At 45.5% G+C, this 21,805-nt stretch overlaps 1 protein-coding gene across 3 annotated transcripts in view; it reads left to right on the top strand.

The window, feature by feature from the left end:
• Window positions 1–21,805, top strand: part of LOC121284857 (ATP-binding cassette sub-family B member 6, mitochondrial-like) — a 219,282-nt gene that overhangs the window by 167,031 nt on the left and 30,446 nt on the right. For all 3 annotated transcript variants that reach the window (XR_005944560.1, XM_041200687.1, XM_041200686.1), the window contains exons 16-18: window positions 12,662–12,836; window positions 14,816–14,928; window positions 18,479–18,573. Coding sequence is in view for 2 of the 3 variants with exons in the window: in XM_041200687.1 (XP_041056621.1) it covers window positions 12,662–12,836; window positions 14,816–14,928; window positions 18,479–18,573 (383 nt within the window). In the remaining variant the exon portion in view is untranslated. The remainder of the gene's footprint in view (window positions 1–12,661; window positions 12,837–14,815; window positions 14,929–18,478; window positions 18,574–21,805) is intronic.

Genomic DNA, 21,805 nt, shown 5'->3' with positions numbered 1-21,805 from the left:
CCTGTTACAATTTTATAGGTTTTTATGAGATCCCCCTCGTTCTTCTGAATTCCAGCGAATATAATCCTAACCGACTCAATCTCCCCTCATGTGTCAGTCCTGCCATCCCAGGAATCAGTCTGGTAAACCTTCGCTGCACTCCCTCTATAGCAAGGACATCCTTCCTCAGATAGAGACCAAAATTGCGCACACTGTTCCAGATGTTGTCTCACCAAGGTCCTGTATAATTGCAGCAAGACATCCCTGTTCCTTTACTCGAACCCTCTGGCTATGAAGGTCAACATTCCATTTGCCTTCTTTACTCCCTGCTGCACCTGCATGCTTACCTTTAGTGACTGGTGTACGAGGACACCCAGGTCTCGTTGTTATCCGGGTCTCGTTCCACATTCCCCTCTCTCAATTTATAGCCATTCAGATAATAATCTGCCTTCCTGTTTTTGCTACCAAAGTGGATAACCTCACATTTATTCACATTATACTGCATCTGCCATGCATTTGCCCACTTACTCAGCTTGTCCAAATCACACTGAACATAAGAACTAGGAGCAGGTGTAGGCAATTCAGCCCCTCGTGCCTGCCCCACCATTCATTACGATCATGGCTGATCTCATTTTGGCCTCAACTCCAATTTCCCGCCCTCTCCCCATAACCTTTCACCCCGTTACTAATTAAAAATCTGTCTATCTCCTCCTTAAATTTATTCAGTGTCCCAGCATCCACTGCACTCTGAGGTAGTGAATTCCACAGATTCACGACCCTTTGAGAAAAATAATTCCTCCTCATCTCTGATTTAAATCTACCACCCCTTAGTCTAAAACTATGGTCTCTCGTTCTAGAATGACCAACAAGGGGAAACATCCGCTCCACATCTACTTTGTCTATCCCCTTTAGCATCTTATATCCTCAATTAGATCTCCTCTCATCCTTCTAGATTCTAGCGAGTATAGGCCTAAACTGTTCCATCTCTCCTCATAAGACAAGCCGCACATCTCTGGAATCAATCTAGTGAACCTCTTCTGAACCGCCTCCAGTGCAACAACATCCTTCCTCAAGTAAGGGGACCAAAACTGTGCACAGTACTCCAGGTGTGGTCTCACCAATGCCTTGTACAGTTGCAACAACACTTCCCTATTTTTATACTCTATTTCTTTAGCAATAAATGCCAAAATTCCATTTGCCTTCCTTATTACCTGCTGTACCTGCATACTAGCTTTCAGCGATTCATGTACGAGGACACCCAGATCCCTCTGCACTGAAGCATTCTGAGGTTTCTCCCCATTTAAATAATGTCGCATTTTTATTCTTCCGACCAAAATAGATAACCTCACACTTATCCACGTTAAACTCCATCTGCCAAGTTTTGGCCCATTCACCTAACCTGTCCATATCCATTTGTAAATTTCTTATTTCTTCCTTGCAACTTACTTTCCCACCTATTTTGGTGTCATCTGCAAATTTAGCTATAGTACCTTCTACCCCTGAATCCAAGTCATGAATGTAGATTGTAAATAGTTGGGGCCCAAGGACCAAACCCTGTGACATCCCACTAATTACAGCTTGCCATCCAGAAAAAGACCCATTTATCCCGACTCTCTGCTTTCTGTTGGTTAGCCAATCCTCTATCCAAGCTAATATATTACCTCTAACTCCATATGATCTTATCTTGTGTATTAATCTTCTGTGCGGCACCTTATCAAAGGTCTTCTGGAAGTCCAGATATACTACATCTACACTGAAGCATCTCTGCATCCTCCTCAGAGCTCACCCTCCCACCCAGCTTTGTGTCATCTGCAAATTTGGAGAAATCACATTTAGTTCCCTGATCTAAATCATTAATATATATTGTGAATAACTGGGGACCCAGCACCAATCCCTGTGGCACCCCACTAGTCACTGCCTGCCATTCGGAGAAAGACCCATTTATTCCTACTCTTTGTTTCCTGTCTGCCAATCAGTTTTCTATCCATCTCAATACACTACCCCCAATCCCATGCGTTTTAATTTTTACATGCTAATCTCTAATGTGGGACTTTGTCAAAAGCCTTATGAAAGTCCAGATAAACCACATCCACTGGCTCCCCCTCATCAACTCTACTAGTTACATCCTCAAAAAATTCCAATAGATTTGTCAAGCATGATTTCCCTTTCCATGCTGATTCTGTCTGATTCTACTACTGTTTTTCAAGTGCTCAGTTATTAAATCTTTTATAATGGACTCTAGAATTTTCCACACTACCTACATCAGGCTTTCTGGTCTATAATTCCCTGTTTTCTCTCTACCTCCCGTTTTAAATAGTGGGGTTACATTAGCTACCCTCCAATCTGTAGGAACTGTTCTCGAGTCTATAGAATCTCGGAAGATGACCACCAATGCATCCACTATTTCTAGGGCCACTTCCTTAAATACTCTGGGATGTAGATTATCAGGCCCTGGGGACTTAACAGCCTTCAATCCCATCAATTTCCCCATCACCATTTCCCTACTAATACTGATTTCTTTCAGTTCCTTCCTGCATTTCCTACCATCAGATGTCAGGAACCCCACTGTAATATATCTGCACATCATTGTAAGTCCAGCTCTCCGGAATTATCCACCCACGCTGAATCATCCAAGCAAATCATGCCAATGTGTTTCACAACCGTGTACATAAGTGATGTGCACCTGGTGAGCTGCACTTCACTCGGGACTTTGAGGTTTGTTCGCCAACCTTGCTTCGGGCTGCACTCACAGTCATCAGTGCCAGGCTTCACAGGCAGCACCACATCGCTTTTAGGGGGGCTCTGAGGTCAGTATCCAACTACCAGACCAGACATTAGGCAGGGGTGGCTTCTCAACAGCTGCAGGGCTAGGGCTTGCTTGGGGAAGGGGGAAGAAGTGGCCTCAGGGAAGGGAAGAGGCTGCTGGGCGAGGGCTGCACTGGGGAAGGGGGTATCTGAGGGTGTGTTGGGGGGGGGGGGGCACAAATTGATCTGTGCAAGTGGCCTCAAGATGGTGAGGGCTGAGGAGGCAGTCTCCAGAGGAGATGAGGCCAGATGGAGATGTGAGGATGTGCGTGAATAAGTGATGATATCCCTTGAGCTGGCAGTGAGTGAGATGCCAGTGAATGTGTGATGGGCTTGAGTTTGAAAGTTTAGAGTGATGAGACGGTTGCCTGACCCTGGTGGCATGGATGAGATCATTCATCCATTCTCTGCATTGGATGGCCAATCTCTTGGCACTGATCACCACTGCCATAGCCTACCAATCCAGAGTGGTGAGATTGTTGGACCTCCTGCAGCCAGAGCAAGGGTAGAGGACATCACGGTGAGCCTCCATGGCATCCAAAGGTGCTCGAAGATGCATCACTAAACTGTGGGGGGGTGGGGGGGAGCTGCAGTCTTCTTGCCTTTTGGGGCCATGTCTTCTTTGCTGCAGTCTAGCAGCTAGGTCCTTTTGGATGCCGCCAGCTCAGTCAGTAGTGGTGCTACCAAGCCACGCTTTGTGATGAACATGAAAGTCCCCCACCCAGAGTATATTCTGTGCTCTTGCTTTCCCAATTTCGGCACAAGCCCCCAGTTAGTAAGCAGGACTTTGCAGGGTCGACATGGCTGATTTTGCTGTTGTCGTTTCCAGTGCCTAAGCCAATGCCAGGCGATATGTCTGGTTTCATTCCTTATCAGATTTCCTGTAGCATTTTTTATACAACCAAGTGACTTGCTAGGCCATTTAAGATCTGACCTTACATGTAGGCCACACCAGTTAAGGACATTAGTGAACCAGATGGGTTTTTTGATAATTGACAATGGTTTCAGGCTTTATTTCCAGTTTTTTTACCCAATTCAAATTCCACCATCTGGGTCTCTGGATTTCGAGTCGAATGACAATACCACTACGTCACCGCCTCCCCATGATGAAATGCCCTTCAATTTCCTGCATGAGTGCAGCTCCATCAACACTCGGGAAGCTCAGCATCATCCAGGACAAACCAGCCTGCTTGATCAACACGGCATGCACCACCTCCAACTTTCACTCCCTCCGCCACTGTCTCAGTGACTGCAGTGTGTGTACCATCTACCAGATGCATTGCAGAAACTCACCCGGTCCTCCTTCGGCAGCACCTTCAAACCCACGACCTCCACCACCTAGAAGGACAAAGGTAGTAGACGCATGAAGGTCACCACCACCTGGAAGTTCCCCTTCAAGCCACTCACCATCCTGACTTGGAAATATATCGCCGTTCCTTCACTGTCGCTGGGTCAAAATCCTGGAACTCCCTCCCTAACAGCACTGTGGGTGTATCTACACCACATGGACTGCAGCGGTTCAAGAAAACAGCTCACCACCACCTCCTCAAGGGACAATTAGGGACAGGCAGTAGAAATGCTGGCCTAGCCGGCGACACTCATGTCCCGTGAATGAATGAAAAAAAGATGCACATGCATGCATCAATGCACATTTATGCTAACAAATTCTCTATTCCCTTGTATGCCTCTCTAATACAAACTAAAGTAACCTGTATTCTGTTAAAATCAAATAGCTTTAAAATGCTGAAAATACATTGCAGGTCAGTTGATAGAATCAGACAGAAGGAAGTCATTCATCCTTCCATCTGTGCCAGCTCTTTGAAAGAGCTCCCCGGTCAGTCCGCTCCTTGCTCTTTCCCATAGCCCTGCAAATGTTTCCTTTTCAAGAATATATTCAATTCCTTTTTGAAAGTCACTATTGAATCTGCTTCCACCTCCCTCCCTATCAGAACACATAGGTGTTAAAATTAAAGTTGGTGATATTATCTAAACGAATGTGCTAATTAAGAATGGATGGTAGGGCACTCAAGGTATAGCTCTAGTGGGTTTTTTTTTTATATAATGGAAATAGGTGAAAGAGGTGGGAAAAGGAAAATCTTTATAATTTATTGGAATAAAATAAAAAAAAAGGGGAAGGGGGAAACAGAAAGGGGGTGGGGATGGGGGAGGGAGCTTACGACCTAAAGTTGTTGAATTCAATATTCAGTCCAGAAGGCTGTAAAGTCCCTAGTCGGAAGATGAGGTGTTATTAGGTCATAAGCTCCCTCCCCCATCCCCACCCCCTTTCTGTTTCCCCCTTCCCCTTTTTTTTATTTTATTACAATAAATTATAAAGATTTTCCTTTTCCCACCTATTTCACCTATTTCCATTATATAAAAAAAACCCACTAGAGCTATACCTTGAGTGCCCTACCATCCATTCTTAATTAGCACATTCGTTTAGATAATATCACCAACTTTAATTTTAACACCTATGTGTTCTATTGTACTATTGTCGTTGACATCTTTTGATGATCTGCTTCTATCACTGCTTGTTTGTCCCTACAACCACACCCCCCCAACTCTTTGTCTCTCTATCTCTCCGCCTCCCACACACACACCTTAAACCAGCTTATATTTCAACTCGTTCTTGGACTCGAACGCAAGTTCTGTCGAAGGGTCATGAGGACTCGAAACGTCAACTCTTTTCTTCTCCGCCGATGCTGCCAGACCTGCTGAGTTTTTCCAGGTAATTCTGTTTTTGTTTTGGATTTCCAGCATCCGCAGTTTTTTTGTTTTTAACTTTAAATATGTTCTCTGGTTACCAACCATCCTGCCAGTGCAAACAGTTTCTCTTTATTTAAAATCATTGTTGGAACACCTTTTAAATCTCCCTTACCCCTCTAGACAGAACCATCCCAGTTTCTCCAATTTCCCCACATAACTGAAGACTCTGCACCCTCTCTAAGACCTTGATATTCTGTCTAAAGTATGGCGCTCAGAATTAGACATAGCACTCCAGCTGGGGTCAAACCAGTGTTTTATAAAGGTTTAGTACTTTGTACCTCTGTTTTTAAGTCATGGATCCCTTATACTTTTTTAACAGCCTTTTCTGTAGTCAGATATCCTAAGTATACCTATGAAGTGAAAAGCCAAGGATGGCATTTCACATATGAATCCTTCATCAGCCTGATGAAGTAAGCGCTCATATACCCTGCCTTTTCCCTTGAACACGATATAACACAGGAAGTGGCCATTCTGCCCATCACACCTGTGCCAGATTTATGGATGCCAACTAAGCCACTGTGTATTTCCACCATTTTCTGGTTGCCAGTATTTGTACTTGTTCCTATTTCATGTAACATTTTTAGTTCAAACCTTCAACAGGAGGGGCATCGTTAGCGGCAAAACATCGGGCAGAATTTTCTGCCTGTCAGGTGGGCGGGCCTGACCCAATCTCCGGTGGGCGGGGAGCTGAACCCCGCCGGAGAAGCGGGTCCTGCCGCCATTTTACGTGGGCGGGCCGAGTCCGGTGGGAAGCGCTATGCGTTCCCTGTGTGGGCAGGGGGGTGGGGGTGGGGATTCCCCAAAAGCGAGAGTACGCTCTTTTGATCATGCGCACGAAAGAGCGCACATCTCCCCGAGGCTAAGTGCAGCCTCAGGGAGATCGCTGACAGTTTTTAAAAGAATATGAAAAATTGAAGAAAAAATTCCCTAACGTGTCCACCTTACTTGACAATGTCACATGAGATGGGACCTGTTCATAATTTACATAATAAGTTTATTAAACTGTTTAAAACCCTACATGAAGCCTCATTCCGCCAGTGGATGAGGTTTCATGTTTTCTCTAGTTGCCGCCGGGACTCCTGGTCGACCCACCAACCTTAAGGTTGGACGGGCAGGTCCTTTAACTGTTTAAATGGTCCTGATAGTGGCCTCAATTGGCCATTGACAGGTCGGCGGGCCCGCAGCTGATTTTGCTGCGCCCCCGCCTTCCTGAAAATTTAAATGGGGCGGGATGAGGTCGGGAGTTCCGCCCAACGTCATCCCGCGTCATTTTACGTGTCGGCGAGTGGGCCCCGCCCCCTGCTCGCCAACGGAGAAATTCTGCCCATTATTCCACCTCCCACCACTGCCACGTCTCTCCGTTCTTCCTGCTTTTTCCAGTCGCTCCTCTGGAGGGCCCCATGAAGCCTGAGTTCCCTTTCCTGCCCTGCTATCGATTACCGGTGACCTGCCCCTTCCCTGAAGTGTAGGAAATAAACTGAGCTGCTGCCTACTACTCAACCCCGTTACCTCTGTTCAGTGAACCTGTCTCCCAGTAAGAACTGAAACCTGAACCCCTTCTCCATCTGCCCAGCTCCACTCCATCTCACTAACTACAAAGTAGCCGTCACATGGAGACGTGTGTGCTTCTTGGGCATTGCACACCTGGCTGATTGAAATTAAAACCAACTGCTCTCCTCACCATTCAGTTGTATTTACTATAAACAATATATTTCACGTGGAAGCATACCTATTAGGTATCAATCACATACAGCAGAAATACCCAAGCTGTTTCCACGCATCCAATGTTGCTGTACGTAGCCAGGAACTGATTGACAATTAATGCTCAAAGTTCCAACTTACTATCGACAGGGAAGCAGATCAATGAGAGCGAATTCTGAGAGATGTCCGGTTGCGGTAAAACCAGAGGCAAAGGGCGCACCAAGGCCAAGACTTGCTCCTCCAGAGCCGGGCTGCAGTTCCCCGTCGGCCGTACGCACCGGCTGCTGTGCAAGGGTTGCTATGCCGAGCAGGTCGGGGCTGGAGCCCCCTGTCGACCTGGCCACTGTCTTCGAGTACCCGACGGCCGAGATCCTCGAGCTGGCGGCCGGCAACGCGGCCGGGGACGACAAGAAGACCCGCATCATCCCTCACCACCTGCAGCTCGCCGTCCGCTGGGAGGGGTCACCATAGCCCAGGGTGGGGTCCTGCCCAACATCCAGGCTGTGCTGCAGCCCAAGGAAACCGGACACCCCAGCAAGGTTTACGCCTGAAGGGGCGAGATTGCAAAAACGTCAACAGAGAAGCAAAAAAAGTTTGATCATTCTACTGGACCACAATCACTATCCAGTGAACCACTGCCACGGGACCCTCCCCCCTCCCACTGCAAGTCCCTCTCTAACCCAGAGCACACCGCCTGAACCGTGTCACCAGGCAGACAACACAGCCGTCTGGACTCCCCCTCACGTTTGCAGGGAACAGTGTCTATCCCCTGACTATATTGCTTCCTTTACTATCACTAAATTCCTATTTGGTCATATGGACAATGCAGGTCAACGAAGGAAAGCCAGCAAAGATATTTTTTTAAGGGGAAATCGTGTTTAACTAACTTGTTGGGAGTTTTTTGAAGAGAGGGGTTGATGAGGGTAATTCTGTTGATGGCACTATTTTGGACAAGAGCAGGATATCTTGCTGGTGTCCTGGTCAATACCTCCGTCCCTCAAGCAACACGTGAAAACAGATCACCTGGTCATTAGGTCATGGCCCTGTGTTGGATTTTTGTGTGTAAATTGAATGCCGTGTTTCCTGCATCGCATCAGTGTCTATGATTGAAAAGTGCTTAATTGGCTCTGTCGTGCTGGGGTTGTGAAAGGTGCCGTTTAAATGCAAGTCTTTCATCTGATTTACTATCAAGTGATTCCGCAAGTACCAATAAATCCTGGCTCAGCTGTGACTCTCTCCGTGGTCAAGTAGCCACCTGATATTCACTGTCCGGGGTCCAGAGTGTGAAACCAATTGTACCCCAGAAAGAGTCAGAGTCAGGAGATGAGAGGGAAAAGCCAGCCATACCTCAGGAAATGTTAGCATCTTTAGAAGAGGAGAAAGAAATCAACCCCAGGGACAGTCAGAAAACTGGCAAAAATAAAAGACTCCCTCAGGTTTAAAACAGCATGATAATGTTTTCAACCACGGCATTGGTTGAAAAACTCAACATCTTGGGACAATCTCAACATAATGTGCATGACGCATATCCATTCATGGGATGTAGGCGTTGCTGGCTAGGCCAGCATTTATTGCCCTTGTTGCGAGGGCATTTAAGAGATTGCTGTAGGTCGCGTGTAGGCCAGACCAGGTAAGGACAGCAGATTTCCTTCCCTAAAGGCGCATTAATGAACCAGGTGGGTTTTGACAACATTTGACAATTCCAGATTTTTATTTAATTCAAATTCCACCATCTGCAGTGACGGGATTCAAACCCAGGTTCCCCAGTGCATTACCCTGGTTCTCTGGATTACTAATCCAGTGAAAAATACCACTGTACCATCGCCTCCCCTTAGATTTAAAAGATTGTGTTCCAGTTGCACCATCAGGAAAAGCTCCCAGAGAAAGGCCTCTCCTTCTGGATAGAAACTCCTCCCACAGAACTGCACCCATTATTGCAATAGTCCCAAGACAGTCCCCAAATTACCATTCTTTTCATGTCCTTCCCTCACCTGGGACTCATTACCAAGAGCTCTTTGTCTGTGCCTTAGGCATCCTTGATGATCAGAGAGCTGTGAGCAGCCACAAGGAGCTGGAGGGGGTGTAATGCTATTTTAAATTGATCTGACACTCTCACTCCTTGATGTTAATCTTGGTGATGGGGCAAATGGGCAGTTGGGAGGGCTGCAAATACTTGATGTGTACCTGACACTAGCTTCCATATGCTGCAAAGCTCATGCAAATGGTTCCGTGTTTCTCTTGTTATTTTTGAAGTACTTTGAACTGTTTCAAAGACTTCTCTATATTAACCAACCCCACACTTCCCCGGGTCTGTGGAGGCACCAATCTAAATGGAAACACAGCTCAATCTTTGTTCTTTCCTCATAGCACAATTGGGGGAAAAAAAACTTTTTGCATGAAACTTACAGCAAAGAAACAGGCCATTTGGCCCAAATGGGCCACCTATGCTCCAAATAATCCTTCTCCCTCCCTGCATCATCTCATCATATCAACATATTATTTTATTCTTTTCTCCGTCACTAACTATTTAGTTTCTCTTTAACTGCATCTATACTTTTCACCTCAATTCATCTGTGGTCTCAAATACTCCATTTTAAAATCTAAAGCTAGCCAACCAACACTTTTATTTGACACGATCCTCATTCAACCGATCACACTGCACATCCTTCCACCTTGGGGATTGTGATCTTGCAACCACCATTGCTCATATTCTGTTACTGGAGGCCGAAAGGAAGACAATAGTTTAGAGACGGCCCCATCATAGCATCAGTGCAGTAGTTACAGGCTTCTAAAGGGCCTGGGATTAAAGACCTGTACATGGGAGCTTGCAATGTGCAAATTAGCAGCCGCATTTCCTACATTACAGCAGTGGCTATAGTACTTCATTGGCTGTAAAGCACTTTGAGATGTACTAAGAAGGTGAAAGATGCTATATAAATGTAAGTCTTTCCATATTGTATTCTGTAGTCCTGAAGAAATTAATGGGACTTAAAAGTCAACAAATCCTCTGGACCTGATGGCCTACATCCTAGGATTTTAAAAGAAGCAGCTACAAAGATAGTGGATACATTGGTTTGATCTTCCAGAATTCCCTAGATCCTAGGACAGTCCCCATGGATTGAAAGTTAGCAAACATAACTCCACTGTTCAAGAAAGGAGGGAGAGAGAAAACAGGGATCTATAGGCCAGTTAGCCTGGCATCAGTAGTAGGGAAAATGCTGGAATCTTATTATTGAGGACATGGAAACAGACACTTAATTAGACAGAGTCAACACAGATTTATGAAAGAGAATCGAGTTTGACAAACCTCCTAGCGTAGATGAGGGGAAGTCTGTATCAATTTTCAAAAGGCATTCAACAATTAGATGAGGCTATTACATAAAATTAGGGTTCATGAGATTGGGGATAATATAGTAGCATGGATTGAGAATGGGTTAACAGAAAGAAAACAGTAGGAATAAATGGGTCATTTCAGATTGACAGGCTGTAAGTAGCATGTACTGCAAGAATTAGTGTTTGAACCTCCTCTATTTACTATCTGTGTTAATGACCTAGATGCAGGGACAAGTTTAAGGTATCCAGGTGTACTCACAAAACTTTGTGGAAAAGTAAGCAGTGGGGAGGATGTGAGGAACAGCCATGTCTGGTCCCTCCAGGATGTCTTTCGCCTTGAAGGGGTTTTTTGTAATTCTTTCATGGGATGTGGGGCTTCGTTGGCTGGGCCAGCATTTATTGCCCATCCCTAATTGCCCCTTGAGAAGGTGGTGGTGAGCTGCCTTCTTGAACCGCTGCAGTCCATGTGGTGTAGGTACACCCGTAGTGCTGTTAGGAAGGGAGTTCCAGGATTTTGACCCTCAGCAACAGTGAAGGGGTGGGGTGGGGATGCCATGTCTAGATGGAGTCCAGGTGAAGGGCTTAGCACTGTCCTGCTGGATTTTGAGATAGAGGGTAACTAGTAAAGGAATGCTTCCAAAATGTGTCTCTTCAATTTGTTCACACGTCCACTAAGGCATTGATGATGTAGGCTGCAGGCAACCCTGCCTTGGTAATTGCTCTCATCCAGATGAGGAGAAGGAGGGCCCATCGCAGGCTGATACAGGGCCAGGAGGAGCAAGGGCCTGAGCAGCAAGAGACAGTGTGGCCTCTAGAAGGTCAAGATGCTGGCGAACATGGTCCAGTGCAACAGGCAACATTGGCCTGACCATGGGTTTATTGCTGACGATACTCTTACCTAGAGATGAGCAAAAGACAATGCCGGAGGCATCCTTGTACGTCCTGGGATGTGGTTGCTCACATCTGCCAGCTTCTCCAGTGTGAGCAGCGGCCACAAGGAGTTTGGAGGAGTAATGCGGAGCTCCTGGCTCGCAGTGAGTGAACATGTGTCCGGACGTCCTTTAAATGTGGTTCCAGGACCTTGGACCCCTTGAGGTGATGGCAGGACGGGCGACCTCCTGCCCACTGTGAAATGAGGTTTTCTGAGCACCTCGCGGATGCACAATTAAAATGAGATGAAAGTGGAAGATCACTTGTGTTCATTTGCCCTGCTGCCTCATTAATAATGCATTCCTAGGAAACACGTCATTGCAATGGCGGGCAGGCTCTCATTCGCCCGCCACGCTATCACCTCACCGTTTCATCACACCGGGCGCCATATTTAAAGAGCAGCCGTGCGAACACCTCTGTGCTTCCGGACAAGGGTCTGCTGCAAAGAAGACATTGCCCCGAAAGGCAAGAAGACTTCAGCCCCCACCCAGGCTCAGCAGTGCATTCCTCGAGCAACTTTTGGACGCAATGGAGGCCCGCAGTGATGTCCTCTGTTCCAACATCCGACGGTGGGAAACAGGGCCCGCTGTCGACGGGCGGAGCGGACGATTTCAAACTGGCTTCAGGACGCTGTGAAACCGATTTTTGGCCTTCTCACCATGTTGTCTGCTCCCGCTGCCGAACACGCCCGACGCCAGCCGGCATGGAAACCGACGCCAACCGGCATGGAAACCGACGCCAGCCGGCATGGAAACCTCGGCCCTAAATTCCCAGAATGGAAGATTCCGCCCACCATCTCGGAATAAGACCTTGGGCACTTAGGACTGAGTTGAAGGGTTGCAGGACTTTTGAACTTTTTACCCAGAGAGCTGTGGCTGCTAAGTCATTTGAGTTTGCTCAAGGTAGAAATCGAGAGATTTTTATTTTTGGAATGCTCAAGGAATCAAGTTTTATGGGGCTAGTGCGGGAGGGTGGAGTTGAGCTAGGTCAACCATGATGGTGTTGAACAGGGGAGCAGGCTCAAAGGGCCAAATGGCCTACTGCAACTTCTATTTCCTATGTTCCTAAGGAGTCCAAATTTGATGACGCGAGTTGCACTCTATCCTGTGCTGAGGCTTCTTCTGAAATGTCTAAATTTCTTCCCCAGGTGAAGCAGAGCTCTCTGCGCTCGCATATAGGGGTAGTGCCTCAGGACACTGTTCTCTTCAATGACAACATTAGAAACAACATCCGGTATGGCAAAGTGACTGCTAGTGATGAGGACGTGGAGGAGGCATCTCGAGCAGCTGATATTCATGAGCGAATAATCACTTTCCCTGAAGGTAAGAGGATATGTTTTGCCTTGGTCATATTAGATCACAGGTTCTAGAAGTACCTGTTGAAAGAACCAAAAGTTTTCAAACTTTGGAATCATAGGGTTTGGTGTCTGCTAGGTCATCTTGGGGGCCCCAAGCCTTCACATTTCTGTAGTTGTTGGCCTACTAACATGTTATTTTTATTGCTTTATGCTAATAAACATTTCTTCCGACGATAGCACAATTTCCTTTTGGATAACTGATACTGTCCTTCAAAAGTAATGACAGGATGTCCCTGGAGTGTATAAATATTTGTAGAGCCTGCAAACCATTCCGAATGTCGAAAGACCTCCTTGTTTGTTAGCACGAATTCCCTCTATATAAAAAATACGTTTTTGAATAGAGGCAATCTACCCTCCCCCACAAGGTTGTGCATGAGGGAGGGGATTTCTGACGCACAGCTTCCCCATGTCTCCCCTCCCCACACATTGCAAACAGCAGCAACAAGCATTTAGATAGCACCTTTTAAAGTAGTGAAGCTTCCCAAGGTGCTTCTCTTGTGTGTAATGAGACAAAAATTTACAATGAGCCAAAAAAGGAGACATGAGGATGAAGAAAGAGGTATGTTTTTAAGGAAGGTCTTAAAGGAGGAGAGAGAAGTGGAGAGGTCTAGGGAGGAAATCCCAGAGCTCGCGGCCTAAATAGCAGCTATGATGGGGTCAAGGAAATGAGTGATGCGTATCAAGCCAGAATTGGGGGAGTGCAGATTTCTCAAAGGGTTTGTAGGCTTAAAAGAAGTTACAGGGATAGGGAGGGATGAGGGCATGGAACAATGAACATGAACATGAGGACGAGAATTTTAAAGTGTAAACCTGAGTCTGATGACATGCACTAGGCCATATTAGGGCAAAATTGATTGGAACTTCGCCCAGTTTTACTTGTGGTACGCCGGAAAGGGCCCTAAAAGAGTTTTGTTTAAATTATTCTGTAGGGCCGAGAGGAGCAAGAGTGCTCTTCTGGATACCAAAGAGGAGTCATGTTGGACTTGAAACATTAACTCTGTTTCTCTCTCCTCAGATACTGCCAGATGTGCTGAGTTTTTCCAGAACTTTCTGTTTTTATATCAGATCTTCAGCATCCACAATATTTTGCTTTCGCAAAAATAATCTGGACTGCTGTTCTCCAGGCCCTTCCCCCTCCACCAACTCCCGCTAACTTTACCTGTTGTCAGTTGGGTGACCTCCAAGCTGCCGATGTTGCATCTGCCCAATTCATGAACCACCTTGTGCCCCCATTTTTGTGCCCACTGCCCACCATTTCCATTTAAATGAAACCCAGAATTTTCAGTGGTTCTGACCTCTTCACTGCCCATCCTTACTGACGGCTTCACCGAGATCAGCCGACTGTCACATAATAGAACAGTCCCCACTTTCACCCTGACGCCTACCTAGGTCCAACTTTCTAGACTGTCTCTTTATGTCTTTGTCTCTCGGTCTCTTTGTCTCTGTCTCTCTCACTTTGTCTCTATTTATCTCTCGCTGCCTACCATTCACTATCTCTCTCTCTCTCTCTCTCCTTTTCTCTCTCTCTCTCTCTGTCTCTCTCCCTCTCTCTCTCCCACTCTCTCTTTCTCTCCCTTTCTCTCTCTCTGCTTTTGAAAATATCCTTCAAACTTAATCTTTGACCAAGCTTTTGACCAATCTGTCCAATATCTCCATCTTTGTCTCAGTGCCAAATTTTTGCCTGATTACATTGCTGTGAAACAGTGCCGATGACCCCTTTTGAATACTGAATGCTTTGGAACTTGCATGTGTATTATCTTCCAAAAATGGGACACTTTACTACTTTAAAGGCACAACACAAATGCAAGTTACTGTGAATAAGCAGATTACGTGCATTTCCTGGAACCTGTAGGAACGAGGAATGTATTGGATGCAAGATGTAAATTGCCAGGTCACAGAGCACAGTTAATGCTACAGCTACTTGTAACACGACATGTTCTTCAGGTTATGATACACAAGTGGGTGAAAGAGGACTGAAGCTCAGTGGAGGAGAGAAACAAAGAGTGGCAATTGCCAGAACAATCCTGAAGGCGCCTCAGATCGTTCTTCTGGATGAGGTATGTAAGAAGGAAAATCACAGATAATACATGAAGTCTGAGAAATGAGTCTGAGGCACTCAATCCAACTAGGTATCATATTCTACTAAAATTAATAAATTTTGCTTCTTAAACTCTCAGAACTATGACTGAAAATGGTTAATGAATCTGGCCTAGAAGGTAAAAAATGTTTCATAAAGAATAAATCTGCTTAGCTTGGTGAAGGAGTGCCACTATTGGTTAGAGATTATATCACAACTTCCATTCCTGGCCCTCATGCTAGCTGATATAACTGGTTCCCTCTGCTCACCAAGAAAGAAAGACTTGCATTTGCGACCTCAATATGTTGCAAGGCACTTTACAGCTAGTGACTTACTTCTGATGTATAGTCACCATTGTAATTGGGAACAGATAGGGACAAGACTGTCAACTAAAAAGGTCCACCTTCAATATGTCTGTTTTAGAAAACTACCAAAATTCCTTTCTCCTCCAAAGTTCTTGGATGCATTGCCCCCTCCCAAATCCACACCCAACTTTCTTGAAACTCCATGTTTGAATCTCAACACGTGCCACAGCACTGCACCAGTCTTTATAAAAGTCATAAATGACATGATCTGCAGGTGTAAACATAGTCCATTATGCTTCCTCATCCTGTTCAATCAGCCTACAATTTACATGTCAACAACACCATCCTGCTGCAATACCTATTCTCCATTGTTCGGCTCAGTGGGGTTGCCTCACCTGATTTCACTCTTTCCTGCCATGTTGCAGCCAAAGCATCACCAGCAGTGACCTCTCTCCCTGCCTAATTCCTTTAACGATCTGCGCTAAGCCCTCATCTATATCTACACACTGATTTTCATGACATTGTCCAAAACATGCGATCAACTTCAACATGTCCAAGAGCAACAGGCAGGTAGTGCCGGAGTCCCCAGCTCACTAACCGGTTTTCCATTCTGGATATCGATGAGGGCAATGGATCCTTGGAGGAGTGCAGCAAGAGCCAAGCCCGTGGCACTACAGGTGACCCAGCTGTACAGGAGGGGAGGAAGAAGAGTGGAAGGGCAGTACTGATAGGGGATTCTTTAGTTAGGGGAGCAGACAGGGGTTTCTGCAGCCGTCAATGTGACTCCAGGATGGTTTGTTGCCTCCCTGGTGCTAGGGTCAAGGATGTCACAGAACGGCTGCAGAACATTCTTCTGGGGGAGGCTGAGCAGCCAGAGGTGATGGTCCACATTGGTACTAACGACATTGGTAGAAAGGGGGATGTGGTTCTGCAATCAGAGTTTAGGGGACTAGATAGAAAATTAGCAAGCAGGATCTCTAAAGTAACAATCTACGGATCACTCCCAGTGCCGGGTGCCAGTGTGTACAGAAATAGGAAGATAAGACAGATGAATGCATGGCTGGAAAGATGGTGCAGGAGGGAGGGCTTTAGATTCCTGGGACCCTGGGACTGGCTCTTGGGGGGATGGTACCTGTACAAGCCTGATGGGTTGCACCTGAACAGAGCGGGGAATGAGTTTTGCTAGTGCTGTTGGGGAGGGTTTAAACTAACTTGGCAGGGGTGTAGGAACCAGGAGAGAATATTAGAAAGTAGTACCAGAGTGCATGGAATGTTGGGAGAGGCAGATAGCAGTAAAATAGAGAATAGGAAGTTAATAGATGGAGTCAGAGTAAGGGAGCAAGTAATGAAGTCTAAATCAGGGTCACACTGCATGTATGTGAATACGGACTATAGTTAAAAATTGGGGAGTTACAGGCACAGATTGCCTTGTGGGATTATGATGTTGTGGCGATGTAAGGAAGGGCAGATCTGGGTGTTAAATATTCCTGGTTACAAAGTGTTCAGAAAGATAGGAAAGGGAAAAGAGGAAGAGGGGTGGCATTTTTGGTTAAGGAAAGTATTGCAGTACTGGAGAAAGAGGATGGCCCAGCTGAACTCCTGAGCTCATATATCTCCATCACATTGCCTGACTCTGTCCCTGCCTCAGCTCCTTTCCTGCTGAAACTTTCATCCATGCCTTTATCACCCTGAATATTTCCTTGCCATTTTCCATCCTCCATAAATTCCAGCTCATCCAAAACTTTGCTGCCCATACTTGACCTACGTTGGTCCCCAGGGCCTCAGATTTAAAATTTGCAGTCCTATACTTATATCCCTTCTTGGCCATGCCTCTCCCTATCTCCCTCCAGCCCTGCAGCCATATACCCTGAACTTTCTATTCCCTGACTTGGGCCTCTTGTGCCATGCCCATGCTCTTCACCTCACCATTGGTAGTTATGCCTTTAGCCGTCTAGGCCTTATGCTCTGCAATTCCCGTGCTCAACCTCGCTGCGTCTCCACTTCATTCTTCTCCTCTAAGGTCCTCCTTAAAATCCACCAGACATTGGTCTTCCTTCCTAATATCTCCTCTTTGCCACAGCATCCATTTTTTTCTGTCTGACTATGCCTCTTTGAAGGACCTCGGAACATTTTCCTACACTAAAAGCACTATATGTGTGCAAGTTGTTGTAACAGCAGAAGGGAAGATGCCGGAGTAGTTAGGTGGATCACTGAGGAATGGAGAAGTTCAAGAAGGCCAATAGTGGTCCATCTGACTATTAGGATGTATCCCAGACAGAAAGAGACTAACACTTCAGATCTATGACCTTTCAGCAGAACCAGTTCTACTTAAAGATCATAGAGCTGAAATATTAACCAAGCTAAAAAAAGCATAGTTCAAATATTTCACCAGCTATTTTATACAGTAGGTTGGTAATAATTGATGACTTGGGTCAGCTGAACCAGTTCTGCTGAAAGACCATACAGCTGAAATATTAACTCTTGTTTCTTTCACCACATAGGCTGCCAGAACCCCTGAGTATTTCCAGCATTTCCTGTTTTTATTTCAAATTTCTTGCAACTGCAGTAATTTTCTTTTGTGTTGTTGTAGAGTTTAGTCCATAATGAGGCAACTTATAAGACTTCTTCAGGATGACCTGTGTAGCCTTTCTCTTGTTCTATACTTTATTTCCAAACATATACCCTGAGCCAGATGCACACAATCGCCCTAAAGACACATAGGCAAAAAACTTACATTGATATAACGTCTTTACATAGTAAAACATCCTCAGTCATTTCACAGGAGCATAATCAGCTAAAAGGACATAAGGAGCAGTTATAAAAAGTTTATCCAGTGATAGGTTTTAAGGAGTATCTTAAAGGGGGAGAGGCTTCAGTAGAAGGATAAGCTCAGCAAGCCAGATAGCTTCCTCCATCTGCAATCTTCAAAACTGATCTAAATGTGTACATTCACCCAATACCCCTCCCACATGCAAACTAAGATGTTATGTGATGTGTGTGTAGAGCCACTTCAATTATGGGGAAATATTTGACTGAAGGAACTAGTTGGTACCAAGCTGAAAAAAACACAGTTGCTCAAACATTTCACCAGATATTTTATACAGTAGGTTGGTAATAATTGCTGTCTTGGGTCAGCTGAACCTATTCGCTGGCTGCCTTGCCAGTGAATTTTTGCACTATCTTGTTTCAGCGTTATTACTGATCACCTTTATTATTTTTGAACAGGCTACTTCCGCTTTGGACACGCAAACCGAAAGGAACATTCAAGCCTCCCTGGCCAAAGTGTGCGCCAACAGGACCACGATTGTTGTGGCTCACAGGTAATGCTGTAGGGAAAAACTGATTCATATCACTGATTTGGAATTCATTGTTAAACACTAATTTTTTTGAGTTGCCTTGGTGGAAAAAAAGTCTCATCTTTTAGTTTTCAAATGTGTACTGTTTAGAGTTACCAATTACAGCCATTGGAAATGCTAAATTAGTGCTCTGATCAAGATTATTTTAATGTTAGCATATAGAATATGAGGTGAGAGTGACTGCCCTTGCCGAGTGTGGCACCAAGGAGCCCCAGCAAACAGGAGTCAATGGGAATCAAGGGGTAAACTCTCCGCTGGTTGGAGTCATACCTAGCAGAAAGGAGGATGGTCATGGTTTTTGGAAGTCAGTCATCTCAGCTCCAGGATATCACTGCAGGAGCTCCTCAGGGTTGTGTCCTAGGCCTAACTATCTTCAGTTGCTTCATCAATGACCTTCCTTCCATCGTAAAGTCAGGAGTGGGGATGTTCGCTCCTGATTGCACGATGTTAAGCACCATTCGCAACTCCTCAGACACTGAAGCAGTCCATGTGCCAATGCAGCAAGACCTGGACAACATCCAGGCTTGGACTGACAAGCACCAAGTAACATTCATGCAATGCAAGTGCCAGGCAATGACCATCTCAAACAAAAGCGAATCTAACCATCGCCTCTTGACCTTCAGTGGCATTACCATCACTGAATCCCCCACTATCAACATCCTGAGGGTTACCATTGACCAGAAACTGAACTGGATTAGGCATATAAATACTGTGGTTACAAGAGCAGGTCAGAGGCTGGGAATCCTGCGGCGAGTAACTCACCTCATGACTCCCCAAAGCTGTCCACATTCTACAAGGCACAAGACAGGAGTGTGATGGAATACTCCTCACTTGCCTGTATGAGTGCAGCTCTAACAACACTCAAGAAGCTTGACACCATCCAGGACAAAACAGCCCACTTGATTGGCACCCTTCCACAAATATTCACTTCCTCCACCACTGACACACAGTGACAGCAGTGTATACCATCTACACGATGGACTGCAGAAATACACCAAGGCTCCTTAGGCAGCACCTTCCAAACAGATACATGGGAACACCATCAGCTGGAAGTTCCCCTCCAAGCCACTCACCATCCCGACTTGTAAATATATTGCCATACCGTCACTGTCCCTGGGTCACAATCCTGGAACTCCCTCCCTAATAGCACTGTGTTCCTACACCACATGGACTGCGGCGGTTCAAGAAGGCAGCTCACCACCCCCTTCTCAAGGGTAATCAGGTTTGAGCAATAAATGCCAGCTTAGCCAGCGATACCCACATCCCTTGAATGAATAAATATTTTGTTAAAATCCCAGCAGAATTGAATATTATTGCTGAGTGGTTAAGGATGGGATAAGAGTGTCAATAACGATGAAGAATGAAGGGTGGAGCTGTCCAAGGTAAGAAGGGGAAGGTGTTGGTTGGAATTGCAAGAAAAGTAACAAAATTATCTCTGAGGTATTGAAAGGCCTTCCATTTCCTTTAGTCCACAGGAGGCAGAGAGGAGATCATGGTGTGCTGGCTTAAAGAAGAGCAGGATTGGGTGTTAAATATTCCTGGAAACAAGGTGTTCAGGAAAGATAGAAGAGGAAGAAAAGGAGGAGGGATGGCAGTGCTGATTAAGGAAAACATTTCAGTGCTGGAGAGAGAGGATATCCAGGAGGGGTCAACAACAGAATCTATTTCGCTAAAGCTAAGGAACAAAAAGGTGTAATCACATTGCTCAGCATAGCCTTTGGGCCACCAACTAGTTGAAAGGATGTAAATTTTAAAAATTTGCAAGGAAATTACAGAAAGGTGAAAGAAAGGGGGACTTAATTACACAAATATAGACAGGGATAGTAGTAGTGTAAAGGGCAGTGAGGGGCAAGTGTTCCTAGAGTGCGTCCACAAAAACTTTCTACAGCATGTTTCCAGTCCAACGAGAGGGGAGACACAGCTGGACCTAGTTCTTGGGAAGGAGGTGGGCCAAGTCGATCAGATATCAGTAGGAGAATATTTAGGGGATGTTGACCATTGTGTCATAAGGTTTAGGTTGGCTATGGAAAAGGACAAAAAACAACTAGAGTAAGAATAGCTAACTTAGGGGAGAGTCAACCTCAATGGGGTAAGAATGAATCTGGGCAGAATAAATTGGAACCAAAGATTGGCAGGAAAATCAGTACCTGAAAAATGGGCCACCACCAAAGAAGAGATAAATCGGGCACAGTAAAGGTATATTCCCGTGAAAGGAAAAGGTAGGGCAAACACATCCAGAGCTCCCTGAATGACAAAAGAGATAGAGATTAAAATGAAGAAGCAAAAACGTGCTTTGAAGAATGAGAAGTGACCTCATTGAAACTTACAAAATTCTGTATTTCTGTGTGACAGGGTAAATGCAGATAGGATGTTTCCCCTGGCTGGTGAGTCTAGAACCAGGGGACACAATCACAGAATAAGGGGCAGGCCATTTAGGACTGATATGAGGAGGAATTTCTTCACTCAGAGGGTGGTGAATCTTTGGAATTCTCTACCCCAGAGGGCTGTGGAAGCTCAATCATTGAACATGTTCGAAACAGAAATCTATAGACATCAAGCGATATGGGGATAGTGGGGATAAATGGCATAGAGGCAGATGATCAGCTATGATCTGTTTGAAGGATGAAGCAGGCACAACAGGCTAAATGGCTTACTTCTGCTCATAGGTTCCTAACAGCTATCTTGGTCAATTTTCTGATGCAAGCGCACAAATTAGTATGTTTATTTTCAGAACTTTTCATGGTAGAGTTGGAGCTCACCACCTTCTAGGTTGCCGGAGGATTGTCGTAACACCAAATCCAAACAAATTGAGTCAAATGAGTGGTCCTGGTATCTGGGGGAGCAAGCACACTTGTGAATTGACAGTATCTTTCATGTGAATGTAACGCAGCCACTGCCTCTGTCAGTTCAACTTAGAATCAGGAAGAATGACTAAGACCAGAATTAACTGTTGCAATCCGCCTGACCAGCCCCAGAGTTCAGGAAATCTCAAGTTCCACAATGGAGCACGACTGGGCTGTGTGCTGACCCTGTAATACCTATCCGATATCAGCAAGCTCATGCTCCATCTGTTAAACCCAGATGGAATTGTTTGTCTCAGTCTGCCTCAATCGTGCCACGCCCCATATTGATCCAATCAACATTGCTGAGACTGATGAAAGGTGCCGCCTGTTTTATGTTGTAATTGACCGTGTGG

Source organism: Carcharodon carcharias, chromosome 12 (assembly GCF_017639515.1).
Source record: "Carcharodon carcharias isolate sCarCar2 chromosome 12, sCarCar2.pri, whole genome shotgun sequence".
Lineage (NCBI taxonomy): Eukaryota > Metazoa > Chordata > Chondrichthyes > Lamniformes > Lamnidae > Carcharodon > Carcharodon carcharias.
The sequence above is the reverse complement of the archived record's forward strand: the minus strand, read 5'-3'. Positions and strand labels throughout refer to the sequence as shown.